The sequence below is a fragment of the Filicampus tigris genome, chromosome 1, assembly GCF_054856515.1.
Source record: "Filicampus tigris isolate MCC_2025a chromosome 1, RoL_Ftig_1.0, whole genome shotgun sequence".
NCBI classification, from domain to species: domain Eukaryota; kingdom Metazoa; phylum Chordata; class Actinopteri; order Syngnathiformes; family Syngnathidae; genus Filicampus; species Filicampus tigris.
The window spans coordinates 10,207,501-10,221,265 of NC_141217.1; the positions used below are offsets into that span (position 1 = coordinate 10,207,501).

Sequence of the window (13,765 nt, forward strand, 5' to 3'; positions counted from 1 at the left end):
GGCATCGCAGACACCAAAGGAGGCGACGGCTCTGAGGGTTCTTGCTGATGGAGGAAGTCGATCCCGAAGCGTAGCCCACCGTCGGGTGACAAGTCCCGCTCACCCAGCTCGGACATGCCCCGCGAGAACTCCTCCATGCCCGTGTGCAGGTCCGTAAGGACGGTGAAGTCGACCTCGGCCTCCAGGCTGGAAGTGGAGCTGACTGTGATGCTGGAACATTTGCGCTCGATGCCCAGGTGGGTTTCCTTCAAGTACGAGATCTCGTGGTCTTGATCGTCCTCGGACACTGACCCCAGACGCCTCTCCCAGGGCTCGCGCTACAGAGAGAGCCCACGTTATCTCAGGCATTGGCCTGTGATCCAGGTAAGAAAAACGAACCAGCCTAACTTCTGAGTATAAAGTATACCTGTGCTAATATTATATTTTGGGAGATCTTGTAAAATTACTCTTTAGCAGACATATCAAATACACACATCCTTTTAAATTTGTAGAATCACTTGACATTTAGTTCCTCCAAAAGTATGTCTTTATTGTCAAAGTAGCCTTTTCTCATTAGAAACATTATTGTAATTGAATTTGGAGTTTTTTAATCATAAAAGCAGTATTCGTGCTCACTAGCTCTAATTTCAGACAGAGTGTGTTTTTCCTTTTCCTTTGGACTTTTTCTGAATGGATGATAAAGATTGTGAGACGAGAATACAAATATCCAGCAAGAATTAGCATGACGCAAGCGGACCCACATTCAAAGAAGTAAAGATTCAGGTAGAGGACAGTGCTTATTCAGCAGCTGCAGGTATGGACGAGCCCCGGCCACCAGCCACAAAATTCACAACGAAGCAAACAAACAACGCGAAATGCCCGTCAAGCAGCCTGACATCTGTAAGTGTACTATGTTCACCGCTTCTCTTTCTTCGTCGGCCTCGGGCAAGCAGCTGCCACAAAGACACCACTGAAAATGACCAACTTTAGCATCCTCATGTAACGTCAACACCTCCTGCCTTTTTGCTTCTTTTAGCACGGTTTACACTTGTCACGCGTGGGCGTTTAGGCTCCTTGTAAGGAAATATGGTTGGCACTGCGTTTGGCTTTAACCATCATTCATAGCCAGACACGCCAGTGAGCTCTCTCATGAGTCGAGAGCAGAGTGGCGGCTGGCTCTTTGGGCAGGTGGACTGTTCCATTTGTATCCTCCAACTGCTTTCTTAACGTTCTTCCCTAGGAAAGCTTTGGAGGCTTACGTCACTTTCTGTATTCCCCTTTCATTGAAAATTACAATACACCCAAAAGCCTCACAGTGTGGCATTTTGACTCCTTTTCAATGATGCTAATAGTTGTTTTGCTTTGCTCAGCAGAGTGCAGCAACCATTCCACATCATCATCCCAGAAAGCATTGTGCACACAAAAACACTGCAGCGTTAATGCAAATAAAGTTTTTACAAAATGTATTACACCGGACATTGTTTTTTGAAACTTTCATCTCATAGTTATGATACTAAGAACCAATTAAGTAGAGCAAGCGTGTCATTACAGGCGGAGTTCCTTTTAAACATAGGGCTGCTACTAGTTTTATTTTGGTCGCTTTCTGTTTTTATTCCATAACTGTTTGTGTCCAGTGTCATTGAGACATGTTTGTGCTGTTAGCACTTCATGCAACGGCCTAAAGTACTAAGTGAAAATGTAGACTGCTACGTTAGTTTCTCCCACTAGCTGCTAACTGCTGACTGGTTAGCTTTCATATGCTTGTCAGTTGTCAACAAACAGTAGCGTGATTTACATTTTATATTACATGTTTGATTTCATTTCATGCTTGCGTGACAGTGTTGAAGACAGTCATTAAAGTCATTAAATCTCGATCATCACTGTTCAAGTGTTTCAATTGTTTTTAACGTTATAAGGTAAAACTGTTTAACCTCTGCTTATGCTTGTATGACAATGAGTACAGTTAGCAAATGTTTTATGATAATGACCACTTTAGCTCCATAAAGAAATATTCCAAAATTAAATGAAATTTGCATTTGAACGACTCAGAACAGAACTTCTAAGTAAGACTGTAATAGAGATACCATCTAGGCTGATGATGCAGAGTGACTACTCACTGAGGAATCGCTGAGAGGTTCCTCATGAATGGCAGGCGTCGGAGGGGTCTCCTACAAAAGAATGCACAAAGAAAAGTAGAAATTATTAAAGAGCCGAAAATATATCAAATCCCAAAATTCATTCATGACATTCGACTATAATAGTACTAACGTAATGGGATTTCATTAGAAAATGATCACAAACATTAGTTGTGACATTTTAAAAAAGTTTGCAATGCTCCCTGCTGAGTGTTTGTTTAATGCATACAGTAAGTTGTCCGTTGGTGTTTCTCAGGGTGGGAAAAAACAAGAAAATTCCTGACTGAAGCTATAGTCAGAAGCATGCTGTATTTCACTTCAAAATGAACTCTAATGCCATGCACTGAACCGTTCCACTTTAAAAAAAATAATAGTAATAATACTAATAACCATTTTCAGGGGAAAGGTATTCATTGGAAATGGGATGTATGAATGCCTAAACCCAGAAAGATTTGGCAGCTCTGCAGCCTCTGTCCGTGTCTAATTTATGTTTTTACATTGTCTAGTGTTGCTACAGAGGTGCCAAGGTACTAGGACATTCCGTTTCACAGCCTTTCTCGGCCATTTACGAATACATTTCGAGGAAGGAATGCTTGGAAAAGGCCTTGCGCTCCTTGCAACAGCAGCCACCTTTGTCATGTGAGGATGTTGGAAGGAAGGGACCTTAGCATAAAGGTCCGTGACGTTCTGAAATGACCAAGCAGATGTCAAGCTTTGCAGAGGGGAAAAAAGGAAAGCAAAAAGCTCGCTGGACCGTGGACAAGAATTAAGTTGATCAATGGCTTTGCTTTCTCAGTCACATGGGTTGTAAAGGATGAGCGTGTGATTTTGTTTTACTTTTGAGATGGCAAACACAAGATTTGCATGTCATTGCGTCAAGCTCATGCAATGTTTTATTTCCCCATGATGATCAGACGGGTTTTGGTCGTTTACCGCTTGCTTCCTTTTGGTGGCGTCTTGGTTGGTTCTGTAGTGGATGTGGCTGCAGTCAGTGTTGCTGTAGCGGTCTCGCGACCACTGCTTTTTCAGAGGAAGTGTTCGTGGCGGAACTGTTGGTAACCTAGAGAGGAGTCTCTCTGCATTAAAGCCTGCCTCATTTTGAGAATCTTCCGGTTTCTCGCCTTTTCTTGGCATTGGACTTTCTGCATCCCTAAATTCTCTCAAGTCACGTTGTTGATGCAATGGCCCAGTGCCGCTGAGGTATTTTCTAGCTGCTGGGTTATCACTGACTCTATCTGTGTCAGGGTGCAGTCTATCATTATCCTCCGCTCTTGTTTTCTCAACGGATTCGCCTTCTGATAGTGTCAATGTTGCATCCCCGACGATACCCCACGCAGGCTGGTTAAGAGGGTTCACACACACTATGGTGTCTTTGTTCAAAGATTTTTTTGATCTCTGTGGCTTGAGAGGAATGACTTTGGTGACTTCAGTATGTTCAGAGCACGTTTTGCAGAAATCTTTCAGCAAATCTTCAGAGCTCAGGTCTTCGATTTTCTGTGTGTCTCTCGATGCCTTGGCCCCTTTTCCCTTTGAGACCGAATCCAGAGTGTCGGGGGAGAAAGCAAAGCTTTTTGTTGGCACTTGAGGTATGTTCTGCTCATATTGGCAAAGCTTAACATCTCTGCTCTGTGTTCCGTTCCTTTGTTTTGCCTTTGGGGAACTGAATCCATTTTCATGAATGTAACTCCTCGCTAATACAGAATTATAACCATTGTTAGTGGCCAAAGGGGCATCGAGGGGGCTTCCAACTGTTTGTCCCATTGCTCTTAAGTCAGTTTGAGGAGATGTCCGAGTTGGAGAGTTCCACTTTCCCCCATTTTCCTCAGCCCAAGGTGTGACAGTCAGCGTGTCTCTAGCCACATTAGAGTCACAATCCAGCGCTCGTCCATTAGCATCCTGCTTGTCAATCAAATTGACTTCACCAGTCGCCTATGTTGACATAGAGTAAATAGTTAGCCTGGCGTAGCACTCCAATGTTAACCTACATAACACTAAAAGAGATTTTTTCAAGACAAATCAAGGGGAAATGTAAACCATTTCATTCCTCTGTCAAATATCACGATCTGTTTTTCTCACTTGTTTGTTCAGTCTGGTAAGTAATATTTGGAATAGCTGCACAAGACATTACAGGACACCTGGCCAAGCCAAACAGACCAGACAAAGGGAAAATACCCAAGAATCAAGAATCAAATCACATTCTTACTGGTTTCCGCTCTGGGGTTCCTCCAGGAGGAGTAGCGGAGCAAGCACGTTTCTCCCGCTGGGTCATCTTGCTATTAGGCTGCCTCAAGGCCCTCTTCAGCTCATTAATGCTGGCCTGGTGCTTCTGTATAACATCTTCTGGCTTGTCCAAGAACTGCTGCTTACACAATGGAAGTCAAGGCTGAGTTATAAACACCAAAGAGATACTTTCCAGACTTGTCATTTTCAACAAAAGGCCCACAATAAACAGGATCTCATTGTACTCTCTTGGGCAATATAATTTTCGCATGCTAGTTTACATATGTCTTATTTGACTTTGACTTTACTCTCTCATCGTCACACTAACAAACCTGCAGTTTGAACAATGAACAAATTGTTTGCAAATGTGTGTTGCCCTGTTGGATAGTTGTAAAAATTCTTCTTGCCAACAATGTTATACCATTAGGAAGCCTCCTTTAAACGATGCCCCATTTCCAAGGAACATGCATTTGTGGGATGAACAGCACAGCTGAGTATGTGCATTGTGCCCATGTAAAATGGCACGCATCAGCACCGCTTATGCCAAACAACTTATGTTGTTGTTGCTGTTGACTTTTGTTTGATGTTCTTTGGAGGATTGCATGAATGAATTCTTATCAGTAACATATTGTAACAATATGTCAAGACATATTGGCAGTTTTATAAAGCACAATATTCTTTCAATGAACATTCAGGATCATGTGGGAGAATCACACACAGCCAAAACAGCCTAGCAATGATCCTCAAGCTGGTCACCGACCGACATAGTGTCACACTGCTGTGGAATGGCATTCCACTTCACAAACAGAAATCATCACAAAGCAGTCATCAAACCGCACTCCTACGCCAATCCCACCAGCGTTCACTTAGGTTGAGGTCAGGACTGTTGGCAGGCCACTCCAATTTTTCTACTCCCAAAGGGTAGTATCTGATAGACACCACTCGGTGGGGTTGAACATCATTATCTTAGAGGATGGAGTTCAATCCCAAATGATGGAAATATAGATTGACGTTCAATGACTTATTTTTTTCTCTGATGAAGTCACTGCTCTACACCTTCTCACTACAATCAGACACATGATTTTCAGCTTCGTGGTGCACCAGAAGCAAAACAAGAGTCAGTATCAACAGCAAAATAAGATGTTTGACACATTGTACAGTAGAATGTGTCATGTCAAACCCAACATTTTTCATGTCATGTCGTGTTCTTACAAGACAATAATTGATGGATGTCAAAGTAGACAAGATAGGCAAATACCTCCTGCTTGGGCCGAGTCGCGGCCAGATCCTTGTCCAAGTGGGGAGCGAGCCAAGTGAGATGAGGCGTTTTAAGCAAAGCAGATGATGGTGTGATTTATTCCATTAGTTTGGTTAATTTCCATGCAAAGATGTAAAAGCTAAGCCAAAAAATGGAAAACAAAGCAGGCAAACACTCACACAGTCATCAAACAATCCTTTTCAACATAGGCCCATTGAATATCAATTTACTTCCAGACTCAACATGAACAGCGAGGTAGACTTTCCCTAAAGCCCGCATAATAAATTAATTCATTTTATCTGCATGAGGCTGATTGCATAAAGCCTTTTAAATAAGTGTATCTTGTGTACAGCGTTCCAATTAAAATGTTGATGATCAAAAATGATCATTTTTAACGCTTGGCTGTTGGAGAGTGAAGTGTCAAGCGATTATTCAACTGGGGGGGAAAAAACTGGGAAATCAGTGATGCTTGAGGACCAACTGTTTGTTATGTATACTATTAATATTTTAAAATATAAATAGTGTGCACCTGTTCTGTACTGCAGTGATTCTCAAAGTGTGGTGGGTCTCTTGTCGTCGTCGTCTACAAAAGAATTACTGCCTAAGTGCAGATCAGTTGTATATCCTTTTGGTTCACTTTTATTCATTCTTTCAGAATTGTGCAGTGTTAATGTTGACACTGTGCATAATGTTATAGTGGCTTACAATAATATTAAAGTTGGGCTGCAACTAACTTATTTTACTTATTTTAATAATTAATTAATCTGAACATTATTTGGGCAATTAATCAATGAATCAATACCATTAAAGGAAAATTCAATTTGCATCACTTCATTGAAATTAAGAACATTATTTCAAACCGGTAGTGCATAAAACGTACAAACAAAAGAATTATGATTTAATTACTGACTTGGTCCGTAACACCTGTCAGTAAATCAGTAAAAATATTAATCATTGTTTTCTAAAGTAAAAGCAGATGTTTGCAAATGTTTTTTTTTAAATTAAATAAAATAATCAGCCTGCTCCCTGCTTCACGGAGGACTACAAAAATCTGAGAATACTTACTGTTGAGATACTGAAATTCTGAGGAATTGTACAATATTAAAACAAACAAGGTCTCAAACCGATTAATCGATGATCAAGAATAAGTATTGATCAATTTGATCACTGATTAGACGACGAATCGTTGCACTTCTATATAAAGGCACATCTTATTTTGTAAACTTCTTTGGAATGGAAAGTCACTCGCGTCTGATGAATATGTAGGCCTATTATGCAACTGTATTTTAATAATGGTCGTGGAGGTGGAACATCTGAGAGCTTAGGTGGTGTTGTAAAAAGTTTGATAACCGCTGCTGTGCAGCACTACTTAGGTGAGGTTTCTTGCAGTGCATAGTATCATTTACAGACATAATTAGATTGAACATAAAGTATTTGCCAACAGGTTTTTCTTCTACATTTTCTGTCCATTCATCTGTTAACAACTCATATGGTGTAACAACAGATCATCACCATTGGAATTCTGCAAAATCGCCAGTTGAATAGAAATAACATTCCTTTCAGGGGAAAAACAATCATAAAAGGACGCAGGGTGCAGACATGAGGTGCGGTACTAGACCAACAACAACCACAACCACACGCACACAAAAGTGGCCAAAATACCTCTGGTTTTGAGTCTACAGGCGAGGCTGCTTCCTCAGCCTGCAGGACAAGGCAAGCCAGAGGGGAGAAAAAAGGTCAGAAAAGAGGAAAGGGGGTGGTTAGCGAGAATGGATGATGACATTAGAGCAGGGAGAAGAGAGAACTTTTTAGAGTCGCTTAAAAAAATATAAGGCGATTTAGGAGCAAATCAAGTGTCTCTTAAATGCGAGAAGAGTAGTTAAAAAGGGGCAAGATTAGGTGAAACGATTAGGAAAATAGGGGTGGTGAATACCAGTGTCCAAGGCAAAGAAAGCTGAAGAGGATAAATGTTTTTTTGGATTTCATCAATTGGAGTGTTTGTTACAGTCCAGGATGTGGAGTATCGTATCGTATAAAAGCCATTTTGATCAGCAGTTATTCATCAATTTGAGAGAACAAATGTTAGCATTTCTTATTGACCCATACCTTGAGCTCCAAGGTTTTGTTGCATGTTGACATGCGCACACCACGAATGTGCTCTGGACCTTGGTGCGGCTCTAAGTCCTGGTAATTGTCATGATCCTGGTCTTGGTCCTGGTCCGGGTAGTGGTAGTTATCATGGTCTAGGTCCAGGCTGCCTTCTTGGTCCAGGTCTTCTCTGGACATGAACTGTGTTCGTTCACTCGAGCTTCGCTGGGACAGCTGGTCCATACTGTTGCCTAAAGCTGAAGCTGGTTTGGTGCCAGTGGAGGGAAAGTGGTGTGTTTAGTTTTAGTAATCCTTGTAGGTACATGTTAGAAAAACCCATTTGGCATGCAATGAATCTTAATTTGAAGGCATTCATGCAGTACATATTCTGCGAAAGAAAATACTTAGGAGCACAGGGTGTTTGTATTTCTTTGGGGTTCTTTCTAAAGTTCTGATCCTGACGGTACTCTAACCATGCTGTGTGGTGTAATGTACCTAACTGGCATTGGCCCATTTTTACACTCACCTCCGGGGCTTTAGTACTGATCCCCATGAACTCTGTTGAGCAAACATGATGTGATCAGGATTTAACTTAAAGGGCACTGCCAGCGGCCCATATCGAGGTATTGATGGGGAAACGGAGGCATATTGTAATGGATAAATATCTGGTGTTCCCAATTTTGTGTCTAGTCTTGGATTTGTCAAAATAATCCCCCTGTTTAATTTTAATGCAAGATGCATGTTAGGAACGGATGTGACATCAAGGTGTTGACTGGGCCGTCGTTTGCACCCACCACTTGCTATTGAGTGATACTCCAGTTCGCTCGCCTGTAGATGTAAATCTGTCTTGTCTTACTTTGTTTCTTGTCGTGAACGTGGCATACAGATTCAGGGTGTTAGCTGCCATGGCGTCTCGACAAATAGGTTCCGCAAGCTATTATAAACTTGCTTTACTACAACCAGTGTAACCAAAACTCCTATGATTGCAGTTTTTCTTGATAAACCATATATATTCTTCCTTCTGTGCGCCACAGGTACACTTGAAGTGATGGGATCACCATCAAAAATGCCGGTACAAGACTTAGATGTGGAGTAGTCTACAACTTTTTAACTCAACAGTCAGGTTAAAGCTTTGCCAACAGAGATTCCTTCCTTCATAACACCATCAAAACCATGGGTACACACTGGAGGGATTGAGGACAAATGTGAGCTCTTACCCCCATCAATACTTCGGGACAGCAGGTACCTCTTGCTAACAGAGCGGTCGAAGAGAGGAGCAGGCCTGTCAATCAGAGCACTGGCCTGTCTGGTTTGGGCTTGAGTCCGTCCACTGTAGCGGAACTTGGAGCCAATCACCAGGAAGCCCTTTGGAGGTGGCTCTGGAGATACCAACCTGTAAAAATAGTTGACAGGTTACGTTAAAAATAAGGACAGAATGAAGAAGTCAATGTATGTCATTTAGTGACGGATTTCAGAGGATAAAATTACTGTAACTCCCAAATCCATACTGCCAAGATTTGTCTTGATTGTAACCAATTGAGAAATGCATGAACCAATATCCATTCGCTAAAGAACAGAGGCCGCAGGTATGGTTTGAGACTGAATCAAAAGCACCTCTGCTTACTGTAGCCAAAGTAAACTCTTTTTTGCCTCATTTGCTTCAAGGCACAATCAATCAACAATCAATTCCACATAGTCAGCAAGATTCTTAACCATTGATTAATCAATGAGCAGGCCAATCCCTCGCAGTTGTACTGTGCCATGCAGCAGCGCAAAATAGGTGAGTAACAAAGTCCTACCTGAAGAAGGTGTGGTGCTCAATGCAAACCTTCCACAGGCGCTTCGAGGCCCGATGGTTGGGCAACTTGAAGCCAATGGTGCTCTCAAACTGTTCATACTGAGCCGTGAGGGAGAAGGAGTGATGGATGGTGGAGGGCGAGAAAAGAGAGGAAGGGTGAGAGGAGCGAGTGCAGGGAAAGACGAAGGGACAGTGTGAGGGTGAGCTTTGTTAACTCCAAAGCAATGGAAGAATCAATAGCTTTTCTTTTCCCTCAGACATTTTCTTTGGTGAACTCGTACGGTACAAATCACTCACTCCATCAGATGTTCAGTGATGTGGACTGAAGTAGCATCTGCCCAATCAATAGGTTATTAGCAATATCACAGGTCTTTAAACATCACATTGACATCTTTTCAAAAACAGAACCCTGACCGTTCAGGTTAACTCCCACTGACTAGAGGAGACAGAAGAAGAACATTCACAAGATGGCTTTGGTGTTGACTATGAGGATAGAAAGAAATCTGCTCTCACGCAGGCAAGGGAGGAACAACTGTGAGAGAGACTATTGCACCGTGCTACCAACAGTGAAAGCATTAAATTACATAGTGGAATCTTACTTTTGGTATTGGCCATACTCTATTTACTATCACGAGCTGTCCGCATTGGGCTGCATGTGCAACAGTTGCAAAACTAAGCATCCTGCAAAAAGACATCCACACAGTCGTTTGAATCTACCTCTCCAGGTCGGATCTTGATGTAGAAGTTGCTCCTCTTGTAAGAGATCTTGAGGATCTTTGGCCAGGCGAAGCGGTTGATCCTTAAACGATCTCGGTAAATAAGTAGACCATTGGCGCTCACGCCAAGCATGATGTCAATCCCCTCGGAATCCTAATCAGTGTGGGCAACAATGCGTGGAGAAATCTTTAGGCGTATGTAGCTACTACGTACTGTACATGCCCTCATGGTTTGTCTCTGTACCTTAGCATGATGTAGGTCCACCCCGTACATGGAAAGCTTCTTTGCATTTTCTAGAAAATTCACTTCTGCCTCTGCTGGACTCATTCCTCTACGGTGGGATAATCACAAAGGAGTCATCATTGAATCTGCCATGCAAGTATCACTAGAAATTCGGTGAATTTGTGTGCCGACCGATAGTTACGATGCAGCTCCATCACCCGTTCCTCCAGCTCCCGCGTCTGATTAGGGGCGAAGCGAAAGTCAGCGACATAATCCGGCCCGTGTTCCTCAGATTCATAGTCACCCAGTTCAGCTTGAACAGTGTAGGAGCCCAAGAGGGCGTGCGTAACAAAAGAACAAGGCAGACGGCCGGACAGGATGTCATCCCTCAACTGCAGGCACAGGTAGTACCTGAAGAGTCAAACATACGGAGACCTGTTAGGTTTAGCCTTCCATCTTTTTGTTTTTAGCCTAACTGCCACAAATATACTTTCACACGGGCAGTGCCCATTACTGCCATTGTAGCAAACCTCGAGAGACTTCAACTCAAAGGATGACCTTTTGAACTTCATAAAATTATATTTTGGGGGCATGTGGTTGCACCACAAGTAATGCCAATAAGGAAAGTGTGATAATAACCTTGCATCTTGTATTTTTTTCCTCTATTTGAGTTCAGAGAGGGCAGACATGGACAATCACACTTGCACATGTAGATACAAAAACTGTCATGACAGACCAATAAAAAGCAAGCTGTATTTTTGATTTTTTTTCTTTTTTTTTACCGAGGCAAAAATCATACATAACTGTGCAGATAAAGAAGAGAACATAAATACAAAGAAGAGAAAAGAATAAAGAAGAGAAAAAAGAAACGGTAAAGAAAAAAAACAGAACATGTGTCTTTGCTGAGGCTGCCCAGCACATTATGAGACACAATTAATTAGATGTGGATTGCATGCACGAATGAATTTTACAAAGACAATATTGCTTGCAGCTAGATAATTTGAATAATGTCTAGCTGGCCCACCTCTCCTTCATTTTTGTAACACAGCATGACAAACTTATTTTCACATTTGTAAAACAGATCAAAAAGTCATACAGAAGGTTTTTCCAATAAACAATGAAGTGAGAGGTCCTCAATGTCAAGGCCTCTTTGTTGTTCACAGATCACTATATTAGCAGGAGAAGCTAAGGTTAGCTCGTTCATGGTAGAAAGTAGCTGAGAATGTCATGACCGCATCTGCATGTTTTTGGTATTGCTGAGTGATTAATTCAAAATGCAAGATAACCAGTAACAGAATTATTGTTATTGCTTGATAATTGCCGAATGCAAGCTGTGACATTTTCTAGTTCTAGTTTGGTTGAAATACATCAAAGAAAGAGTTCGTTGGTATTCTGGTGGTTTTAGTGTCTAGGTTTACTGAAAGTTTAACAGTGAAAGTACTAAATATGTGCATTTAAATTGGCACCGTTTTACTGTTTATTGATTTATTGCTAGCTGAATTAGTAACACATAAAAACATGTTATTTTCCAATTGTTTAAGCCATGCGTGTTGCAAATCAAAATGATGTTGTATTGTTATGCAACATCTGAACCACTGAATTCTTTTGGAGCATATTCTGCCACCAATCATAATGCACAGCCATCTACCACCACAGCTCATAAATCTTATTATTGCAATAAGGTCATGGGATGTAACTGGGGAGAGCAAAGCGGTGCCATTCAGCTTTGGACTGTCACTGCCGGTAAAGGTTTATAGCGTCAACAGTTGGCGCATGGAACGGATCATCATTTCCCAAGCATTTTTTTTCCAACATCTAAGGTTGACCAGCATCCTCACAGTGGGTTATGTCCAATTTAGCTCTTCCACTGTATGTCACAATCAATTAAATTGAAACCAAACGATTATGCAGTTCATCTATTATCACTAATTATTGAGATACTCATATTTTCTGTCTTGTTTGACCTTTTGATCCTGGAAACAAAAAAAACCCCATTTGTATCAAATATGCCTCTTTTGAGTTATGTCAATCCATTGTGGTATTTAGTCTTGAGGGTTTTATACCAAAAAGTTGTTCTTATTGCTGCCTTAACGATTTGTAGCCACAGACAGGCTGATCTGATTTTTACCCTTCATGCCTCTGGATCACACATTCATTAGATGTTTTTAGATTGGTGCAGAACTCTACATCTGTACTGCATATTCGATTCATGGTATACACTTGCTAGAATGTGTACATACAAACATAGAATAGTTTAAGGAGAATGTGAAATTTAGCCACACATGCTATTGTGCATCAACAGACGGATATAAATATTTCCACAAGTTGAGTGATTCATCCTTTAGCAATTTATCTCTGCAGTATTGGATCAAAACAAGTAACACCCCTTTTGGAACCAAATGGTATCGTAATTGATAGAATGATAGTTCGTAGGTTATACCATATTTACAAAATGACTTCCATTATCACTCCAAGTCATTTGTGGTATGCTGTAATGATATATTTACACAATGTCTTTGCCACGGTAATAGCACAATTTCAACCCATTTTGAAAAAATTAATTAGCATTAGGTAATATTAGTATTGTCCTATCTTGTTCAGTCGAATAATAAAATCCCACCTAAAGGATACTGCGCTTGTATGTGTGACTTGTATAAAACACATTAAGTAGCATTTCCTTATGAATTATGGTTTATACAAGTCACATGCTTGACAGCGATATGCAGTAAAGTGCCGTTCCACAATCTATACCATCCTTCCCCCCTGAAGAGACGTGACATGGCCCACGACTCTTAATTGCTACACACGTAAACAAGCCTTACGGAAGGATGGGGTCATCTTCACTGCATATGATTTGACATTTTCTATTACCCCGTTATTTTCCCAAAAGGTTCACTCACTACTTTGCATGTCTGTCAGTAATGTGTCGTCGAGTGGAAATTGAGTGTGTTACATCTGGTATTTGGTCTACTGAAAGTGTGCCATACATGCCAACAGTTGCTCCTTTTGTGTGTACGTGTGTGTGTGCGTGCGTGTGTGGGTGTGTGCGTGGGGGTGTGTGCGTGGATATTCTTATTACTGTACGAGAAAAATGTAACCTTTTCTTGTTACTCCGTATGCGTACATGTTGTCTAAGTGTTATTTTATTATGAAAAGTTCTTCCCGTTTCTTTATCGCACTACTCTAGTCTATCTACTATTGCCCCATTCATCATTCCCACTAATCCAGCAATTTGAGGGTGGCTAGCACCATAATTCTCAGATCAATGTGAACCATCACCCCTATTTCCAACCACAATTTACTTAACAAAATGGGTACCATTATCCTTGTATGTCTTTTAGAAATACC

General features: G+C 41.3%; 1 protein-coding gene across 2 annotated transcripts in view; it reads right to left on the reverse strand.

The window, feature by feature from the left end:
* The window catches only part of LOC147152710 (band 4.1-like protein 1), a 64,166-nt gene that overhangs the window by 10,250 nt on the left and 40,151 nt on the right, over positions 1-13,765 (reverse strand). For both annotated transcript variants that reach the window (XM_086051514.1, XM_086051522.1), the window contains 11 exons: positions 10,610-10,828; positions 10,439-10,526; positions 10,196-10,348; positions 9,480-9,577; positions 8,898-9,073; positions 7,699-7,943; positions 7,255-7,293; positions 5,593-5,622; positions 4,318-4,473; positions 2,097-2,147; positions 1-317 (listed from right to left, as the gene is read on the reverse strand). The exon at positions 1-317 is cut by the window's left edge and continues 88 nt beyond it. In XM_086051514.1, coding sequence (XP_085907640.1) covers positions 1-317; positions 2,097-2,147; positions 4,318-4,473; positions 5,593-5,622; positions 7,255-7,293; positions 7,699-7,943; positions 8,898-9,073; positions 9,480-9,577; positions 10,196-10,348; positions 10,439-10,526; positions 10,610-10,828 — 1,572 coding nt within the window. The remainder of the gene's footprint in view (positions 318-2,096; positions 2,148-4,317; positions 4,474-5,592; positions 5,623-7,254; positions 7,294-7,698; positions 7,944-8,897; positions 9,074-9,479; positions 9,578-10,195; positions 10,349-10,438; positions 10,527-10,609; positions 10,829-13,765) is intronic.